The sequence below is a fragment of the Anopheles bellator genome, chromosome 1, assembly GCF_943735745.2.
Source record: "Anopheles bellator chromosome 1, idAnoBellAS_SP24_06.2, whole genome shotgun sequence".
Lineage (NCBI taxonomy): Eukaryota > Metazoa > Arthropoda > Insecta > Diptera > Culicidae > Anopheles > Anopheles bellator.
In genome coordinates this window covers 53,713,581-53,733,390 of record NC_071285.1, presented here as the reverse complement: position 1 = coordinate 53,733,390, position 19,810 = coordinate 53,713,581, and the positions used below count along the sequence as shown (strand labels likewise).

At 52.7% G+C, this 19,810-nt stretch overlaps 1 protein-coding gene across 1 annotated transcript; it reads left to right on the top strand.

Moving 5' to 3' along the window:
- The first annotated feature begins 18,151 nt into the window (after window positions 1-18,151).
- Window positions 18,152-19,799, top strand: LOC131214393 (uncharacterized). Its single transcript, XM_058208777.1, has 2 exons — window positions 18,152-18,644; window positions 18,697-19,799. The coding sequence occupies exons 1-2, from the start codon at window positions 18,152-18,154 to the stop codon at window positions 19,797-19,799; spliced, it is 1,596 nt and encodes a 531-aa protein (XP_058064760.1).
- The last annotated feature ends 11 nt before the right edge of the window (window positions 19,800-19,810 follow it).

Sequence of the window (19,810 nt, the reverse complement as noted above, 5' to 3'; positions counted from 1 at the left end):
GAAAACGGCAGGGCAACCAAGGCGCGGTATGCGGGCTGCGCACATCACCACAGTTTAAACTTTTCTTTAAAGCGCCCCATTGCCAGCTGAGACACTCCACTCCGGGCGGCCGCAGGATGATCTCTCTCGCTGGTGGGCTCGCTTCAGACTCTGGTCGCGTCGCGGGTGGGTGCGCCTTGCGCGGCGTGCGTCAAGCAACTGAGTTCTGCAATCCGCGTGGGAACTTATTGGTGGCCGCGGCGTGTACCACAGATAGCATCCAGAGCGATGTGACCTACACACCGGGGCACGCTCCTTATCATGGCAGCGGGCAGTTCATTCGCCGCCACACTCCTCCTCGAAGAGGTTTGAGTCAGCCGCCCATCGGCCGTCATCGGCGCCGTCGCCGTCGGTCGCCTGTCACCATTATCAGACTCGTGGCGACGTGAGCGGTGAGGTAAAAGCCAAATTGTCCGCCACGAAGAGAGTAAACCCGCCGAAGGCTCGGCGGCAGCGGCGCCGTGGATGAACGGAGTGAATCCGTGTTTGTTGTCCGATCCGATCGCGGTCCCTTTCCGGTGGCTTGACACAGCCCGAGGCAGAGATTGTGTGCGGTTCCGTTTGGTTTCCAACAGCCGCGGCAAACACCGGCCATGCCTTACACGATGATCAGTGACCTGATCAGGCAGTCCAACCAGAGATGGAGCACCGACTTCCGATTCAGTGGGACGCCACCAGTTTGATTCGGGCCCCGAAAAACAGCGTAATTGCGAACACTAATCTTATCTTTTCGTCGCATGCCACGCAAATTAAGACTAAACGGTGCTAAATCCCTTCTTTCCCACACACATCTGTGTCATGCCATGCGGCCTGTTCTTTGTTTGAGCAGCGTCTACGGCGCACAATACGCGAGATGGGGGCATATTTTAGCCAGGGCTGTTTGCCATGTTTTGCCGGGCCGTAATCAGCGTCGCCTGTCTGGTGGCAGCGGTCACATATGGTCGATGCAGTTTTATCGCATGTGGCCACTCGACGGATGCCTAGGACACACGGGGCTTACCCTTGAACCGGGTTCAGGGCGGAGGCATTGCACCTTTGGACAGAACGCGGCATTTGCCGTGCGTGAATGAATGGACCGCGCCAAGGTTTTATCGTATTTATGACGATTCATTTACACTAACGAATAAGTACGGTAAATATACGATGAAAATGGTGCTACATGTGCTTGGACTCAAGGTTGAGTGTTATCAATTGACGATGCCAACCCTTGCCAAACACATCATGGAGTCCTCCTCAAGTCAAGGAAACGAAGGCTAATTCCTTCCATCTAGCGCAGGGCCGCTTTGCGAGGGTCCAATTAAGGGTAAACCGATGGGGCAAAACACTTGGCATCAATCCGCACCGACTAGCAATATACTAATTTGCTGAGTAAAGCAACTGACACGCAAAGATCTTAAACCAACTCGCGGTTTAACTGAGATGCGGGAGCACTCGGCCAGGATGGTTCCCTTTATTACACCAAACTGGATACGACTGGATCGGTTCGGATACGCAATGGCCCCCGGAGGGCGAAACAATGTTTCGCTGAGCATGCAAAACACGTCCGCGCAGGTGACGCTTTTAATGGCTTTTATTCCTCATCTCTGCAGTTGGCAAACGTCTCTGTGTTCCGACAATCGATCCTTTTCTACAGGGAAGGCAATCGACCGAGCCCTACGAGGGAACGCGCTCGCCGCCACAAGGACATTCTTTTGCGCTCCCAGCGGGAAGCGATTCGCAGTCGGATATGATATCCCGTATTGATATATATGCATTAACGTTAACCAGATTTAACTGCCGGCCACTGGTTGTGGCCCCCAAACGGGCTGCTTCTGCCAAACCTTCGCCGTCGACCGGCGCACTGCTGCTGGCTGCTCGTCGGAGCGCTAACGGTCCATCGATCAACGGCTTGGTTCGCGCCAGTTTGCTCCAGTTCGCGGCTCTACCACCACCGTAAGACCGATTGCGACCCGAACACACCACACCATTGCCTCTCAGAGCGTCTTGTGCGCACATCGGGTGTCTTGCGCGTGGTGCGCAGCGTACACTCTTATTTTCACCGAATGGCGGCCCCCACCAAACTTGCCCAAGAAACGCCGACGCCGGAAAGAAAGATGCCACCGCTTGCGTCGTGGGGTTTGAACGATCTTGAAGCGTTTCTTCACCTTCTATTTTCAGCTCACTTCACGACAACCGCCCAGCCGTCCAGACGACGCGGCACGGCGGAGTGACGCACGCGTTGGCTGCTGTTTCGTTTCCCGGCGGTTACTGATTGCAATTCAGCAAACAAATTCGCGGCCAACGAGCGCGCTCCACTGCCAATCATCATTTCTGTCGGACGGTCCGGGAAGAGGTATCAGATGGCCGCTCGCTAAAGCGGAAATTGTCACTAGATTGGCATGCGTACGTGCAATTCACTTGCGTTCGCACGCGAACACCGCAAACCTCCATTAAACGATCACGTGGTCGGTTACCGTACTTTTTTTTTTACTATGATTCAATTCCGTTCGGCAGCAGCGGCACAAATCGAGTTTAAATTGTCCCGCGGCGCACACCCAGGAACGGCTTTCGGTGACCTCGCACACTCGATTGCAATGGGACCGAAACTAATTCAATAACGAAAACCGCTCCGGGAAGATATGGAGCTGGGTGGTTTTTGGGCCAACAGCTGGATTATCGTGAAACTGGTCCTTACGCTACCTAACGCTCCCGACGTGGTCGAAGCACTACAAGCTGTCCGAGGATTGAGGTCGCCTTTTGGCCTTTTTTTGCTAGCTCGCCCGCGAAGGAGCGTATCCGGGTGGCCACGAGTGTGCATGGACTCCTGGTAGCGTGTGGCGATTGTGTCCTTTTCGTTTCGCTCCGGCCAGCAATCACTCAACCTGGAGGGAATTATGCTAATGCTTGCGCCCGGTTACCCGGGCCCGGGTTGATGAGTAGGGCATAAGTTAAATTTTGCATAAACACCATTGCGTGTGTGTTGGTCGCTGCATGAGCCGCAAGGCAGTATTGCATTGCGTCACTTGATTAGGCCCAAAGATTGGCTCAAAAGTGTACTATAAAATGACCCCCCGTCATCAGGCACTAAATGGACGGTCGGTGGTAATTGAAGTGGTCCACGGATAACGCAAGCCGCCAGCTATTCTTGAAATAAGAACACAGGTCACCATAAATACTCAGCCCACGTCAAACGATAAGCCTATCAACTTCACGTACCCTTCACGTACCTGAGGCCCCAGTGCAATATGCACGAAAGACCTGTGTCATCCTGTGGCCCAGGAAGTGATCAGTCATTGGAAACAATTAGCCTCAATTGCGATTTCAATGCCAAAACTGTCCAAACCCTATTAAACCTTCGCGAGGCTATGTTGTAAAAGTGGTGAGTATTTTGTAAATCCTTTCCCACTCGGCAGGAACTCGGCAAGTCGGGAAGAAAAATGGGAGCATTTGAAAACGGATGATAATGCCTCCTAAAAATCCGGGCCAAGTGTCCGATTAGAGCGGGTCACTGTTGGGGTAACTGACCAACCGGTACACTACAAGGGCACGGTAGAAGATAGAGTAACGCGATAGAGTTCTTAGTCTGCGACCTTCACTTCCATTTTGCAAACACGGCAGCACTGCGCCATGGAACGGAACAAGATTTAGGTGCGAGCCAACATTACAACTTTGATTGATAATTGAACAACCTTGGGTGAACCAGGAAGGGACACCGTGATTAAAACACCATTACACCGCAATTCAAAGTACTGCCGAATCGGACATTACACGCAAAACCCCTTCTGGGGACGGTGAACGGACCAACGAAGCCAGCAACGCGTTTTCGTGGAACAGGACCGCGTGCTTCATCATCATTCATAACTGTGTTTGCCGCCACCCGATTCGTGCTAGTCCTTTTCGCATACGACCTGGGCGCCACCAATCGAATTAAGTAAGTAGCGGGTTCGGTTCCTTTTTTCGCAACGGTAAATTAGATACAGCCCTCCCTCCCTCTCAGCGTCAACGTCGCTCTCTCGCTCGCTATATCGCCCTCGGATAAGGTTACATTCAGAACCAAAAACAAAAAAAAAACAATCTGGTGGTCGATGCGCATAAAGCATAAAGCGAAACTGAAGCCAAAAAAAACCGTCACGCTAACGTTGTTAACGACGAAACTCGCTGGGACCGGTTTCTATTATGCAATCGCGCCGAGAACGAGGAAGTGTTCGGTTCGGACAATCCCTACCGATCGATCGCGTTTACGATTGGTGGCGCGATTCGGTTGTTGTGTCCGGCCGCCGATGCTGCCGGGGGTCGGGTCGGCCGTTCATCTGCTGACGTTCGTGCGGCGGCTGCGGCGATGTTGCAAAGGCACTTGATCGTCTGCTTGCTTATCACACCCAGAGTGACGGGGTTACTCATCGCCCCCGGGGACCGCGGGCGAGACATGTGCGCAATGTCATTATCAGGCTGAGGCGTGCGTCTGCCAGGCGTGGCGACAACTTTGTGCATAAACTGTGCGGTCGATAAAATGAAGAATGGGACTCGCGTACCACATCATTAATCGGAGCGTGTGGTGAACACTGCGGTCAATTCAATCCAATCAACCAGAAGCCCACGGATGGGTGTCGTGTGTTACGAATTCATTAAGATCTTGTTAAGATACGGAGAAACACACTCGAATGTGTTCGTCACAATTAGCAGACCACGATGACTGGGCTGGCGCCCGACATCGCCACCGGAAGATGAAACGAGTTTCGGTCGGAACCCCTTCATTAAAATTGGCAGCATCACTTCTCCGGTGGAGCTTAAAGTTAGCACCACCCTCTGGGGCGATCGCTCACCAATTCTGTCGCGACGCATATGGCGATCGCGACGCACACGAAAAGCAATAAATATGTATGGCAGCCGCGCGCAAACTGCATCGCAGCCCGGCGGTCGACGAAAGATGATGTCGAAGAACCGACTTCAGCAAGTGCGTCGCGCTCGGGCAGCCCGTGAATATGTGGCCAAGCAAACATTCGAGCGTCCCTCCGTTGCGCCGTTGCGCCGTTGCGTGGTGTGGTGTGTAAGGTAATGGCCAATGGAAATTTCCATCGCCGTTCGATCGGTGCGCGTTCCGCTTCGGCGTGTGTGGGGAGGTCCATGTTTTATCTGGTACCGAACCGACTAAAACTGGATAAAGATAAAACATGAGCAGTGGAGGAGGGTTACAGCAATTATGGGGCCGAAGAGACCGCGCTGCATTCATTTTTTGAGCCTTATTTTAGAGCGGAAAACGCGCTAATGTTTCTAAAGGTTTTGTTTTCACACACGGCTCAGAACCATTAGCGATTCTTTATTATGCTGCGGACTTCACTTTATTATGCTGCGGTCTCCATGTGAGAGAAAGAGGCAGGAAGCCAGCGAGAGCAGGATGGCGACCTGAGTTGCGGTGGTTATGTCCAAACGGTGGTGAAATGGTGCCCAAGGACACCGGGCAGGCCACCGGCTACAGGACCAAGGACCATTAACATGCGATCCGAGCACGTGATTAACGCTTTTCCTTTTTTTAGTTTCTAATCAATACTTACGTTCGCGATGGGCGGGTTCTTCTTTCCCCGGTTGCCTTCCTTCGGTCGGTTCTCGTCGGGCGATCGATTGCAATCTACTACGGTGACCCAGCTGAAAGGCGCCAACGGTCTGCGTGTTAGTGTTCGTCGTTCAGATGAGTAGCAACGCCGGTTACTTCGATTACTGCTGTGCTACTGTGCGTTACTAGTTGGTTGCTAGCTCTCGCTCTGCTTCACGGGAGAACACGGCGCGGTGTCGGCTCTCTCTCTCACACACACGATGGCACTCGCAGGGCAACGTTGAAAGGGTTGAGCTCGCAATACTAAACAACGACAATGGAGTTGCGGCCACTTTCACCCACAAAAAGAACTGCAAACACAGTGAAGCTGCTTCTTCTTGTTCTCTCTACCACCGCGGGGATCCGCACAAAGAAATCGTTCTCTCTGCCAGTGAGCTGCACGCACGCTCTCGCGGATACACACTACTCTCAGACGCACGCACACAAGCGTCGACACAATCGGCAACAGCCGCGATACGCGGACGGGGACAATCTCGGAACGAAATATCGGGCAGGCGTGCGCAGCCGGGAGCTGTCAGTGCTGAAGGTTGTACTCGCGTAACGCTGGGGCGACTACTTGGGGGCTCCTCGAAATCCTCGTGGTCCTCGAAATTGCACACGGGAGGGACGTTCTCCGGACCGCTGACCCGGTTAAGGGAATCACAAACCAATAGTGGCGCGGCCGTTCGGTGTGTATGTGTTGAACAAACTCTTGAGCTGGTCAGCTGCGAAAAGGCTGCGTTTTCGGGGGGTCTTGCGAGAGCGAGAGAGCGAGCGGAAAGCGTAAGCGTGAGAACACAACCGTACTCGGTGACGAACAAAACGCGACTGCGGCCAATCCGGATAGTGGGGAACCTCTCTTGATCAGGTATCGGCCGGCGCTCGTTGGGCCGGCAGCCTTTCAGATGGCCGGAGGGCCATCAACCCCCGGCGCCTACAATTGCTGGCCGAAAGCCGGCGGCGCATGGTTTTGCTGGATAATTTTAACCAGCCACTCGAACCAGCCACTGCAATTGAGCGTAATCTATTTTTGGGAAACTATTTTCGGAATGACGTCAAAATCGTCTCGACCGACAGACCGACCGCCGATGATTCATCGGTATCGCTGCAACCGTTGCAAAAATTGAAACAATTTCGAATGATTATATTAAAGTGCCGAAGAAAAGGGCCTGTCCGTGGCACGCCTATTGTGCTGCGTCACCGTGGAACGTTCTCGAAGCAGAGCCACTTCCCGGCAGGTACCGTCGCCCAGGGCTTACAACGCACAAAATACGCTTTCCTTTTTTTCACCCAAGCAACCTGTGCTGAAAATCAGTCCATTTTGTTCAAATAAACCGATTCACGTGATGTGAGATAAAAAAGGATCATTGCGATAAGATGCTGAGTCACGTGAAGTTTAGGTGATAAATTTGGCAAAGGCAAGAGCGGCCGTAGGTAAGTGATTTATTATCAAGTGAACCTACCCGTTATCATAATGCGCGTTGCCCCCAAAAAGATGGAATGCTTCCGTCGTAATTGCATCATTTGCTTTCTTTCGCATTTCAAACCGATCGATTATGTCCAATGGCCTGAACTAATCACGCATGCGATAAAGCTGGTGAACCGGACAATGGAAAAAGCAGCGGAAGCTGTTTCCTTGAGGGTTTGCCTTTGTCCGAAAATTTCGCAGTGCAAACATTGTTGCGCATAGGGCTAGTTTTCAACAATGGTGAGTTGATTGTTGATAGACTAAAGTAATTTTTCTCCCTCGTATTAGATTATTAGATGATGATAATTTTTAAAAAGGCATACAACCTTTTTTCGTCACAGACTGTAACTGTTTTTTTAGTGTGAAAAGTGCCAGTAAAAGCGTCAACGAAATATTTCTCAAAAGCTCTCTCGATGAAGCTTTAAGTTTCGTGCTGGTTGCATAGTTGCAGGCAATTATGGCCGCGAACGGATAGAGAAAAATCGTAAAGTAATTTTTTTTCCTGTTTGCCAGGTTTTGCATCTTAAAAAAAAATTAAATGAAATTATGTGAAACAATAATAATTTCTGACATTACATAAATGTAATGAGAAACATTATGATTTTTAACAAAAAGAACAAAGTGAGAAGATTTCAAGAGTAATTGATCAACAACAGATCAACAGAACAGTTACTTACTTGCAATAAGGCCAAAAATTACCTTTCAACGTTTTAATGTAATTTATTTCTTCCTTTATGTGGCAACACTTTATGGAAACTGGCTTATCTTGCACTCAAATCAGACAGAAGATACAAATCTAATTACAAATCTATTGCTATTCAATATTCGCGAATGGTTCGGGAATCGGAGAGAAAGAAAAATGTTGGTTCCTTTTAACTAAAGCTAACTTACATATTAAATTATCTAACTTAAACCTTATAATCGGGCCCAGTTTCGGCTTTTAGGTTTGGGTGGTGGTTCTATCGTGGTGGTTTTTGGCGGCGCTTCTATCGCCGGTGCCGTGCCACCATTGTCCTCGGCTATCGGGATTGCTTTGCGTTTGGGTGGTTGAGAAAGCCGACATCGTCGGGATGCCGCTGGAAAATGCTCGTTTTCTACTTGACGCTAAACGTAAAACTATAATCGCGTAAACTATAATCAACACAGAGATGCTGCTTTTTGCGACACAAACGAAGCAGGATAGCGTACGTATCTTTTGCAATTCGCGAGTGAGTTCAGTTGTGGCTTTCGACAATCGTATTGTAATGGTTTTGTTTAACTTCTATTACTTCACATTCATTGCACGGTTCGAGGCGCTACACGGTCGCCATGTGATATCATCTTCGGTTTACGTAGATATCTTTCGATTGTTTGGAATATCTTCTATTACAATCTAACTTCTTTTCTCTATCCCTCAAATGTCGACCTTACGCTTGTACTGCAGTTTTGAGACTGACCAGACTGGTTAAGCACTGGTTTTTAGCCGGTTTAAAGCCTACTTTGCTCGAGCCAGGCATCCTGTTGGTTTTTTAACAATTACTATCAGTGAAGCAACTGGAGGACGTTGAGCTGTGAGCAAGGTACATTCGCTAGATCGTCTAAGCAGCTGAGCGTTCTCTCTCGTTCTCTCCCAGATTCCGGATTCAGACACGCAGCTTGCGTTCGCGGGCCGCCCGCGGAAGCCCAAAAGTAACCCCCGCGACCGACCGATCGACGAACCACGGGGCGAGAAAGAGATTGGGCACCGGGCTCGGTATCTCTTTCTCTCTGCCGCTCCACGCCACGGACCCCACCAAACCGGTTCACGCAACGCGCGCGGGCTCACCATTTGTGGGCTCTCGGTTCGGATCTAGCCCACCGCCGCCAGTCGTCGTCGTCGTCGTCATCGGTGACCATCTGTCGCGACCCGTACGTCACCACATCCTTGGGAACTCCCCGCTGCCCCGCACACCCGTCCTGACGAACGGCATTCCGTCCGCATTCTCTCGCTCGCTCTCTCCAGATCGGAACAGATCTTCGATTGACACAAGACCGGGCATACGCACGGCCGTCTCTCATTGCGATTGCGCGGATTGTTACGCGAGGTCATAAACGTGCTCGAAGCCGGTCGCTCCGGTTCTCTCTCGCCCGAACAACGGAAGACGGGCACTGATTCGGCTTCGGAAGTGCTGCGCCGTCGATCCACGTGGTGCCGTCGATCGCACATTGCCGCCGTAGGCACAGCACCGGAAGGAGCGCAAAATCGATTCGCACACGCTCCGAGCGCCGGATTGTAACCGTTTCGGGTTGTAAAGTGCTTTGTCGGTGGCTCACAGTGTGTTCGTGGGGTTTTTAGTGCAATTAATTTCCCGCTCGTCCGCCCAATTCGGTGGTCCAGTTTTCGGTGCCTCTCCAATCCACCTGTCGTGATCGCGATCGTAGTGCGTTTCCAGTGAACTCCGGCCGAGAAATCTGAACCTTCGACGATGCTGACCCTATCGCACAGTGGAGACGACCTGGCCAAATCGCTTGGTGCGCTGACGATCTCCCGGACCCCGCAGGACCAGTTCTCGGAGAAGGTAAGCACGATCGATTCGTAGTTGGTTTTTTTTTCGTCTATTCGTGTTCTGGATCTGCGCGGTGACGACGTGCCCAGTGAAGCGGAACGTGAACGTGTTTGTCACACATAACGGTGATCACACACGATCGATGGTGGAGTTCCTGGTCGTGCGGGAAGCATTCCCGGGCGGCCAATCGGACCCGTTACCAGCTTCAACCCGTAAGCGACTGGTCCATGATCGATGTGGGACGAATTGCGCCAAATGAAGAAGGCCTTCCCATGTTCGAATCCGATCTTCGCCCAGAAGCTGTCAATATTTGGAAGTGTTTATTCGGTAGTGCTCTACTTTAACCGATCCTGGCGCAACTTTTGGACAAGCTTCCACCAATGCGGTGTCCAACCTATGGTTCAGATTTGTGGTTTGTGTATTCTCCAAACGTCCGCACAATCCGTGGCGCTGGGCGGACAAATGTTTACTTCCTGCGCAACTGCGCATGTGAAATGGACGCATTGTTCTAACGCCAAATGGGGGGAACGGGCGATGATGCTACCGTTGGCGACGCCCGACGATGATGACGCTGATGATGATGTAAACCCAATTAAACGCTGCAGAGTCTGTATTCGGCCCAGTTAGCGGCAACTGGCAAATTCCGCCAGCCCCTCGAGATAGCGGGCGCGTTTCGTAAACAAACGACACCATATCGTCGTCGGTTGTCCCCCGTGGCGCACGGTTCCCCGAAAGGGGGATTCAGCACTGGCGGCTAATTAGTGAGCCACTGGAGCGCACACTTTGTGTGCCGCGTCCCCGTTTAGCGATCGGGGCTTGCAAGTGCAATTGCGCGGCCACGGTCCGTGAGGTCCCAGCTCTGCCATCGCGTGGCGGGTGTTTTGGGTTTTGCTTTTAATCGCGGCATTCGATTCGCCAAGGACCACGGCGGTGGGTGAGTAATATGGCGCTCCGGGCGCCACCGACCGTGGTAACGGATTTATGAATTTGTGGAGTCTTGTGACTGACTGACGAATAATAAACAGCCAAACGACGGTATGGAGGGCGATCATGCGCCGGTTCGCTCCACCGGCGCAAATGACGTCATGCTAGCTGTTTTGCATACACAACATTTGTCGCCGGACATTCTTTGAAAGGGAAACCGTTGGGAGCCGTTGTCCATTGCGTTCAAGGTCCGGCGCGCGATATGCGACGGTGTCGGTATTTTTTGCCGCACTTATCGGTGAAGGAAACTGGCTTTTGGCTGTTCCGGGCCGGGCCCGGGGTGAAGGTGAATTTTGGGAACCGGTCCCCGCAGGTCCCGCATTCTGTCAGCATGCTTCTTCGCTTCGTTCCGTTTATTAAGTTTGATTTGAGCCAACGTGTCCATCATCGTGGTGTTATGTAGCTTTCTAATCAATTCACTATCTCCGACGTGAGTGTGATGTTTTCGGCCGCCCCGCCTTATCTCGAATGACTTCTTCCGCTTCGATATCGAAACCGGTGCACGATCGCTATCACCGGTACACCCTTTTGCCTGTCCGATATCTTTTTTTTTCGTCTCTGATTTGGACACCATAAAGTGGGATTTTTTTCCCGTTTTTTATCACATTTTTCAACAGTAAGAATGACGTAAGAGGGTGGACAAACACGAAGCGAATTACGGTGGGTCAAAATGATTTTTTCCCCTACTCGAAGTATTGGTGCCGTGAAAGAGGCGGCTTTAGTCACGGTGGCGCCTCGTTTCAGGGCTTAAACAGTCGGGGTCATAATCTCTAATCAGCCTTCTGAGCCCTTCTGGGTTCCTCTCAATTATCTGGCCAGACCGCACCTAAAAGATTCGTTTTCGTTCGCCGGTTTTATGACCGCAGCGGTCTTGGGCAAAATTAAGTTTTGTTGGTCAGCTTCTTAGCCGTATGTTTACTGTGGGTTCTTGCTGCACATAATATGCAGTGCAATAAATATTCAAATTTAGCACCCATCCAGCCATACGTACCCGGGCGTTAAGCAGATGTTGCGCCCGGTTTACGAGGCTCACCGAACCAGGTAGCAGAAATATTATGCTGCCGGCTTCGCGCAACAACGGCCACGGCCGATCGCCGGATCAACTCGGTCGATCGGTTGCCACGTAGCGAAACATTCCCGGCAAAATTCCTGTTTTCTGTTCAATGCGAACAAACAGTAAAAAAGGGGAACTATATCTCGGTTAACCTTTGCTGGCCACTAAAGACAACGCAGCGCGCCGCGACGGCCAACCTTGTCTTGATCGGGTTCGCTCTTCGTTCCCGGCCCGTCGTAGCACTTGCTGCATTGTGCCTTCGCAGCCACTTAACAGCCGAGGGCAGGACACACGACACAGTGGAGGGCGGTTGCGTGCGTGCTACGGGCGAGCCCTTTATGCCGGAGCCGGAAGGACACATGTACGGGGCAAGATAACGCACCGATCGCTCGCCCGCTCGCGCCCCGGTGCATAATGGAGCAGCATTAACCATATATGTGCAGCAATTCAATCGCCCGACCGGGGCTAATTAATTATGATACACCAATTTCGTTCGCCGCGATGTCGTGCAGGAAACGTGTTACGTCCCAATTACAAGCACTCGCCTTCGCGCCCATCGTCCAGGGCAGCCGTCCGTCCGTCCGTCCTGTCTGCGCAGGGCGTGAGTCACTTCGCGTTCGCGGCCCTTGTTGGCCCTCGAAGAGATGGCCCCGCAAATACGCCGTGTAGAATGCGCAACCGACAACAATGGCCGCGTGAAAGGGAGAGAGAACGGGAAAAGTTTGTGGTCGACTGTAAAAATCTTTATTTATGACCATCGGCCAATCGGGTTCTTAGGGGTGCATTATTTAAGGAGTAAGTTTTTAGCTTGACTAACATTGATCTTCGGGACGATGAAGTCCCCCCGCCCGTTTGTTCCAGAGACGTATCAATCCGTGATGTTTTCTCATTTTTGCATTCCACTGCGACTGCGACCCGAGGGGATCACTTCTGTTCGCCCACTGATCGAGATCGAGTTTTTCGTCTCCCGCCGTCCGCCGCGCTCTGTGCTGGCCTTACCTTCCCCGCCGAGGGTCGAACGCGTTTTGTTGTTATTGCCCGAAGAGCCTCGGAGAGCTCCCACACGGCCTGAACCGGCCTGAAACCTGCTGGCCGCTGGGCTGTGGGCTGTCTGACCGGCAGCAGCGCAAGGCGCGAGCAATCTTCGCAGAAAGCATGACCACGTGAAGATATTTCGAAGCGGGCGACCTGCCGAGCAGCTGAGCTGCGCCGCATGACTCACGTGCACTTTGAAAGGGGCTTTAATAGTGGCCAAGATTCTGGAGAGATTGGGCTGCCATTCTGCGTAGGCCCTTTTCGTACAACCTAACCCGGCATTGGCTAAGCGGTGAACGGTGGCCACTCCGACGGGCAGTTTTTGATTTTTTCCCCCGCCGTACGCCGTAAAGTTCTCGTTTAAAGTCACCAAACCTCACATTATGCAGCAGCCCTTTCTGGCGGCTCGACAACGGAACAATCGCTGCCAATGGACAACCCGCAGCCGCCGCGTTACTCTGCTGTGCTGTGCATTAGCAACATTGTCCTGTGCAGTCTGTACGCGCTTATTTATTTATTTATTCAGTTTATGCTACGCAAGGAACTCTTTCGCTCCCTCTCTCTCTCTCCAGCTAGTGCTGTGTTCGAGAGGTCGACGGATCTCGAGTGGTTTCTTCCAGGTGAAACGCATTAAGGGAAAAAGAATCATTAAAATAGCCGCACATCGTCCCCGTACGGAAAAGGGTCTTGTGAAACCTGCTGAGGATGCTGGAGAATTTTATCTGCCGATCTCTGGGGGGCAGTGTAATAAATAATGCACCGAATGCCGAAAACACCGATCAACCAATCGAAAAGGTGCAATTGAGGGTAATTTTCCTAAATTAATGCATCATTTCCGTTTCCGGTCCGTGCCATGGCGCCCAAGCGCAGTGTGAGAAAGCAGTGGGTCGTGGATTAAGAGGATCGGCTGTTCGGGGTGATAATTGACGGCTGCGAGCGAAGCGATGGAACGGATCATGTCGATCGTTTCCGCGTTTCCGGTTTCGGCGTGAAGGTCGGGCACACCGAATGGGGGAAAACAAAAATAAAATACAAAAATCACCCAGCAGTGTGGTAACTGAGTAATGCGATGCGATCACATGCAAGTGCGGAACGCAACACTGCGCCAGACACCAGATCATCAGCATGGGAAACAGATGTGGCCGTAGCGCAGGCAGCACCGTCATCAGCTATCTGCATTCGGAATGAGATCTTCACGTGTGGTCTCCGGTTGTTGCGGAACCGTGCCGCGTGCAAAACGCCATGAACAACGTGCGCTCCATTAGCCCGTTAGTGGTCACCGAAATTTATGTTCCGCCATTTAAATGTGAAGAAATATTAGAAACACGAATGCGTAGTTTTGTGGAACACACTTTTCCAGGCTTGGGCACGTCATTTGCCGTGTGTCCATAAGTATCTTATTTGATTGGTTCTTGTGTGCCATCAATTCTCCATTTATTTATTAAATACTGTTTATCCCGTTAATCGCACCCTAAGTACTCGACTAACAATGTTGTCGATCCTCAATAACCCATTTGTTGTTGCAATCTCGACTGGTCCTTACGATCTTCGTCTTCGTTCCATCTTCCAATCCAGTAGTTAGTTCGCTAACTACTTTCTATTGGTTCCCATTTCCATGCCGACAATGCATGATGCGTTTGCAGGGGACCTATCCGGGCCTCTATCGTACATTGTAGTTACCAACAACAGCTCGATGACCCGCAAGCCACAATGCAGTTGCGGCGTGATTTGCAGCGCTGCTTTGCGCCGCCGGTGAAGAAGAAGAAGCCAAGATAACTGCACCACCACCCGTCTGGTCTTGATTTTTTTGCCCGGTCGGGAGACTTGCAGACGGCAAGATGATAAGACCCGGCCCAGCTCTCCCAGTGACTGACAGGTGGCCTCCGGCGACCCTCGGTGGGCACGTTAAACACGCGAAGGTCATTTGCGCACGGCATCCGCACGGATCCCGCTGAAAGGTAGCGCCTCATTGGCCTGAGAAAGTCTTCCATGGTGAGGGCACACATTGAGGTGGCACAGAGAGCAAAAGGAGAATAAATTAAGCGAACAAATCGTAAGGCTATGGATAAATATAAAGTTTATTGTTTGCCACTTGCCGGTTTGATAAGGTCATTAAAAGTATGTCAGACTAATTATTGCAAATTTAACCAGCGTGTCAAGAACTCCATGGCCATGTAGTACCCGGATGACGCCGCCACAAACAAGTCATCAAGTGCTGCAAATTTCCATTTTATGGCTGTCGTCATCTCCCGAATGGGCCTGAATTGAATACGCCTCTGTAAAGCACCGTTTGGAGGGCACATCACAATGATTCACGGTCACGTTAGAAACCCCCGGCCTACGGATGGTCAGACCAAATGGAGAAAAGTGCAATACAGAATGAACTTCTTCACCGGACTGATGCATTTCAACTTCGGTTTGGTCGCCCATTCAGTACTCGAGTATTTGGTCCATGTTCAGGATCTGCTTTGGGACGAACCCTGAGCCGATGACCTCATGCTCGAATCGGGCAGCAAAACACTCGCACCTGTACAAGCGTTGGACCTTTGCCACACAAGATATTTGTAAGCACTCCTTCTCCGACGTAGTTCTGCGGTCTGCGGACAAGCAATTAGGGAAATACCGCGAATCTCATCAGCCTGTACTTTCAATACGTTTAGACATTTTATGTTGCAAGTCTCTAGCGTGGGTCTTGGGTCGGTAGTTAGTTAGCAGGTCCAGTGACCACTTGAACCACCACGTTCACCGATACTACAATGTAGTGTCATCTGCAGAAAACGCATAACGTAAATTTCTTTAATGGAATGGACCCGGCCAGTAAAACGTCTAGTGGCAGGCTCTAGGAAAGTGCTTATTTATTTGCTCCCTCGATTGGTTGCCTACAACGAAAACGTTAACGAACATATTCAAACCGTAAGCGATCCCCGGCCGCATTTGCAGATACCTGTTTCTGGGGGTGACCTCAAGAGCCCAGACGTTGGCTTGTTTACGCCATCCAAAGAGCACAGCCTCACAGCACGATACACTTGTTGGCCCGGTGCGCTCTGCAAATATACAAAACTCCGATAAACAGCCGATCGAATGCCTTTCGATGCTGCGCGAGTGTCTGCATTATGTTCTAGCATCGCAGCAGGCCTCGCGGCGTCTGCATCTGTCACCTTTGGCTCCGTGCTGTCAACAAATCAATCAACCTTGGCGAAACGGTTCCGGGTTCGCGCGGTCTCCAATTTGGCACGGTTCGGGTGAGCGGACCAGCCTCGCCAAACTGGCACACTTGGCGAGAGAGCTGGGATGCTGGAAAAAACCCCTAACCTCAAAAACAAGTTTCGTTCGCGAGCACTCCTAACCTCAAACCTTGACCACGGCGCATAGCAGCCGGGGATTGCAATGAAAGTTCATCCGCCTGGAAGGGGACGCCGGCGCACATGAGATCATCGGACGGAACACTTAAGGGAGACGGATCGACCTCCCGCTCTGCGTGGGTCCAAAGGAGCTGGTGTGCGAGTGGGACTCCTTAGAAGGTCTTCCGCCGATGGCGCATAGCCGCGTGAGGTGTCCCGTTTCCGTCTCCGGCGAGCTCGCGCGACCGAAAAGCTTCGGCTGCCCTCTTCCAACGCACACGATCGGCCACCCACTCGTCATCGCCGTCCTACGCCGTCCGCCGGCCGTCCGGGGGGAGAGCAGAAGCACAACGGTATCAAATGGCTGCCAAATCGAGCCACAAAGCTGAGATCCGGCCGAACGGTGGAAGGTGACTGTGCAATTTCCATATGCGTTCTTCAAGTACCGGCCACCGCAAATGCCGGGAGAGCTTAAAAGAGCGTTCTCTTTCGTCCAAATTTGTTCCCGTGCACGGTGGAGGAAGTGGTGGCCAGATCCCAACCCCACATCGGAGCGCACTTCTGCATAAAAAGTGACCTTGACATCAAAATGATCGCCCTCGCTCTGCTTTGGCTGTTTATCCACGATGCTTTTTGCATCACATTCCCAGCTGCCCCATTCAGCACCCCGTTCGGGTGCTAAAGCAAACGTCCGCTTTGGGGTACAATGGAACACCAAAAAGGGTGATAATTTTGCACAGGAAAAAAACTACTCCGGCTACTAAACAACCCCATTATCACGTTCGATCTGCTGGTGCATGAAATTGTCCCATAGTGCGATGACTAGGCTATCTGGCGATCAGCACACCGCCGGATCCCTCCACGACTCCCTGGCGTGGCGCTGCGAGTAGTTTCGCGACCGCTGAAAGTGGTCGGTTTTTGTAATGGCCCCGTAAAGGAGAGCAAGAGACGAAAACTACCGATCGAGGGAGAGCGTAGGCCGACGGCCTGGGGGTGGTGGAGAAGCCTGGTGGGGAACCGGACCGGTCGGCCGGTCGTACGAGATGCGATCACAGCGCGCAACAAAAACGCCTCTGCCCAGGGAGGCTCACAGTCGTCAGTTTGCATCTCGAGCGATCGGCGGGGTTCGTGGCGTTGATCCACGCAAAGCCGCGCGCGACATCGCGACCAAGTCAGACGGAGAGACGAAGTGTGGCCACGGAGGTACCGGAAGCTTCCGCCCGGCCATTCAAACCTCGCGCGAGGTCACCCGTTTTCCCAGTGTGCAGTGTGCTGATGTTGAAAGTTACCCCGCGGAAGTGGTTTGCGTGACCCCCAGGACCAAGTGTCTTAACCGAAAACAAGTCTAACACCCATGGCAGCGAGAGCGGTGTGATGCTGGCCATCCAGATCCAGATGGTCCAGTCCCTTAAGCCCGCCGGAATAGTCCAAAGACACCGAAACCAGTTGAAACGAGTGTGGACCGGTCGGTAGACGGTTTTCTGGCCGGCTTCGGGAAATCGCCGGGTTCAAAATTCGCACAGTATAACGCAAAACAGGTTTTAAAACGCTCACTGCGTTCGTATGGTGCGTGTGGCCCCGCAGGTTCTATCGGTTCTATCGGTCGTTGTGGAACGGGAACCATTTCCATTGCCAGTTACAGGCGACCCAATTGCCAAAGTTTAGCGCAACAACTATCCGGTGAACGGTGCAGGTCCAGTGCGTATCTCGCGAACAGAATCACTTTCAGGTCGGACAACCGGACTGCACAGGACGACCTTGTCGTAGTTTGGGTGTTTTCCTTGAGCTTGGTTCAGCTCTCGGCGCAGTACAATGCCCTTAAGCGACAGATTTCGATTTGAATTGCAAATATTCTGTGAACTGATTTACTAAAGAACGCTGCGTAATACATTCCATCATCTCGTCAATGACAATCGCGAAATATCATCAGCAAATCAGTGACTATCGTTGTCTTAGTTCCTGCGCTCCGGTGTCGTGATTAACGTGATTGACAGATCGTCTCGTGAAAATTCGTTCAGCCGTCCACCGTCGTGGGGAGTCTTTACGGATAAAAGCATCTCGGATCGTTGGCAAAAGTTTAGCAAATTCGAATCGCGTATCGCGCGTGCGATTTGGTTCTCCAAGCGGGAGAGAGAGATGTCCTTCCTACGCACGTTTCGCTCGAATCTGATCCTCAGCACGGCACCGCCAGAAAGCAAGACCGGTTCGATGAAAGCGTCTGCGGCCCCAGGTGGGCCCGGTGCTGGCCGGAGAAACTCTTCCCAGCACGAGGAGCGCGTTGCGAGTGGCACCACTCGGCGCAGCAGTGGAACGGTGGGACTTTCCGGTCGCAACGGTGGTCGCCCCAGTGGCGCAGACGGTGGGCGATATGGTAAGGAGAATCCGGCCCCCATCGTGGTGTACCTCGATAAGCCGGGACAGGAGGCCAAGAAACCGGCCAGCATCTTGCGCACCAACACGTTCACCACGTCCAAGTCCAAGCCGGCCGATCACAGTCCGGAGCCGGAGCAGATTCGCTACGCAACGGCAGCCATCACCCGGAGCGACACGTTCACGATCGACGAACCGGACGATGTGTCCACTGGCCACACTGGCACTTACACCCGCCGTGGAAGTAAGGATGCACCTTGCGCCGTCGTGTGAGTCCATTAATCAAATTGTATTCGCTTTCCTGTTCGCAGCGATGGATGTGTTCGAGCCGCTGTACGTGAAAAACATCGAGCTCGACTCGCACGAGCTTCCGGTGGTCGTGGATTCGCGCACTTATCGCAAAAAGTCGCGCAGCACTTCGAAGCCGGTCCAGAAAGTCGAGAGTTTCATCAAGCGCTTCGAGCGGACGCTCTTCAACAAACACGGTGCCAACGAGCGCCGGAAGCAGTCGGTGGGATCGGCACGCAAAAACTCGACCTCCGTTACGGGCGCCGCGGATGCTGGGCCCCGGTTCCGCGATGTTGGCATCAACTGCAAGCTGGACGAGGAGGACCGCTTCCGGGCGAAAGTGGAAGCGATGCGCAAGGTGCGCCAAGGGTCACGCGATTCCATCACCAGCGTGCTGTCCACGGTGTCACGCCGCGAGCGTAGCCAATCGCCCTCGAAGCGCTACACACAGTCCCACGATCGCCGCTCGTCTTCGGCCAGCAGCTTCGTCCTGGGGCCGCTCGAGGAGCTCAGTAATCGCCGCACGCCGTCACCAGCGTACGGCGGAACGACGATACCGCTGGCCGTCGATCGCCCGACCGAGAGCAGCTTCCTGAAGAGTCGCCAAAAGGAAATAGAGATGGGATACAGTGTGGTGAACAAACGCCAGCAACCCCTAACCTTGCCCGTCGGCGAGCGCCGGTCACCGGAGGAGCGTCCGCACTCAACGATCGTCAGTCGCAGCCACCGCCCTGCGGGCTATGCGGAAGAAGACGCGCGCCCCGCGTCCAACCGGGAGCAACATTACTCGACGTACGTTATCGCGCGGAATGCCACCTCACGGGAAGACAAGGGGCCGCGTTTCCGGTCCGACACTTACCGAACGCTGAAGGAAGAGTTCGAACAGCAGCAGCAACTGGCGACGAAACCGATCGGGATCGCCAGCCCGCTCTGCGGTGAGGGAAGGGTCTCCAAGGGCCCTGCAGCGCCTTCCAAGGATGCCAGCGGTGAGCTGCCGAAGTACACGTTCGGAGTGGATCTGCAGCAGCGCCGGACCCGGTTTCAGCAGTTCCAGCGTTCGTTCAAGAAGATGGACGACAGCGCCTCGGAAGTGTCCGTCCAACAGAGCTTCTTTGTGCCCCTTTAGAGGGTCGCCAG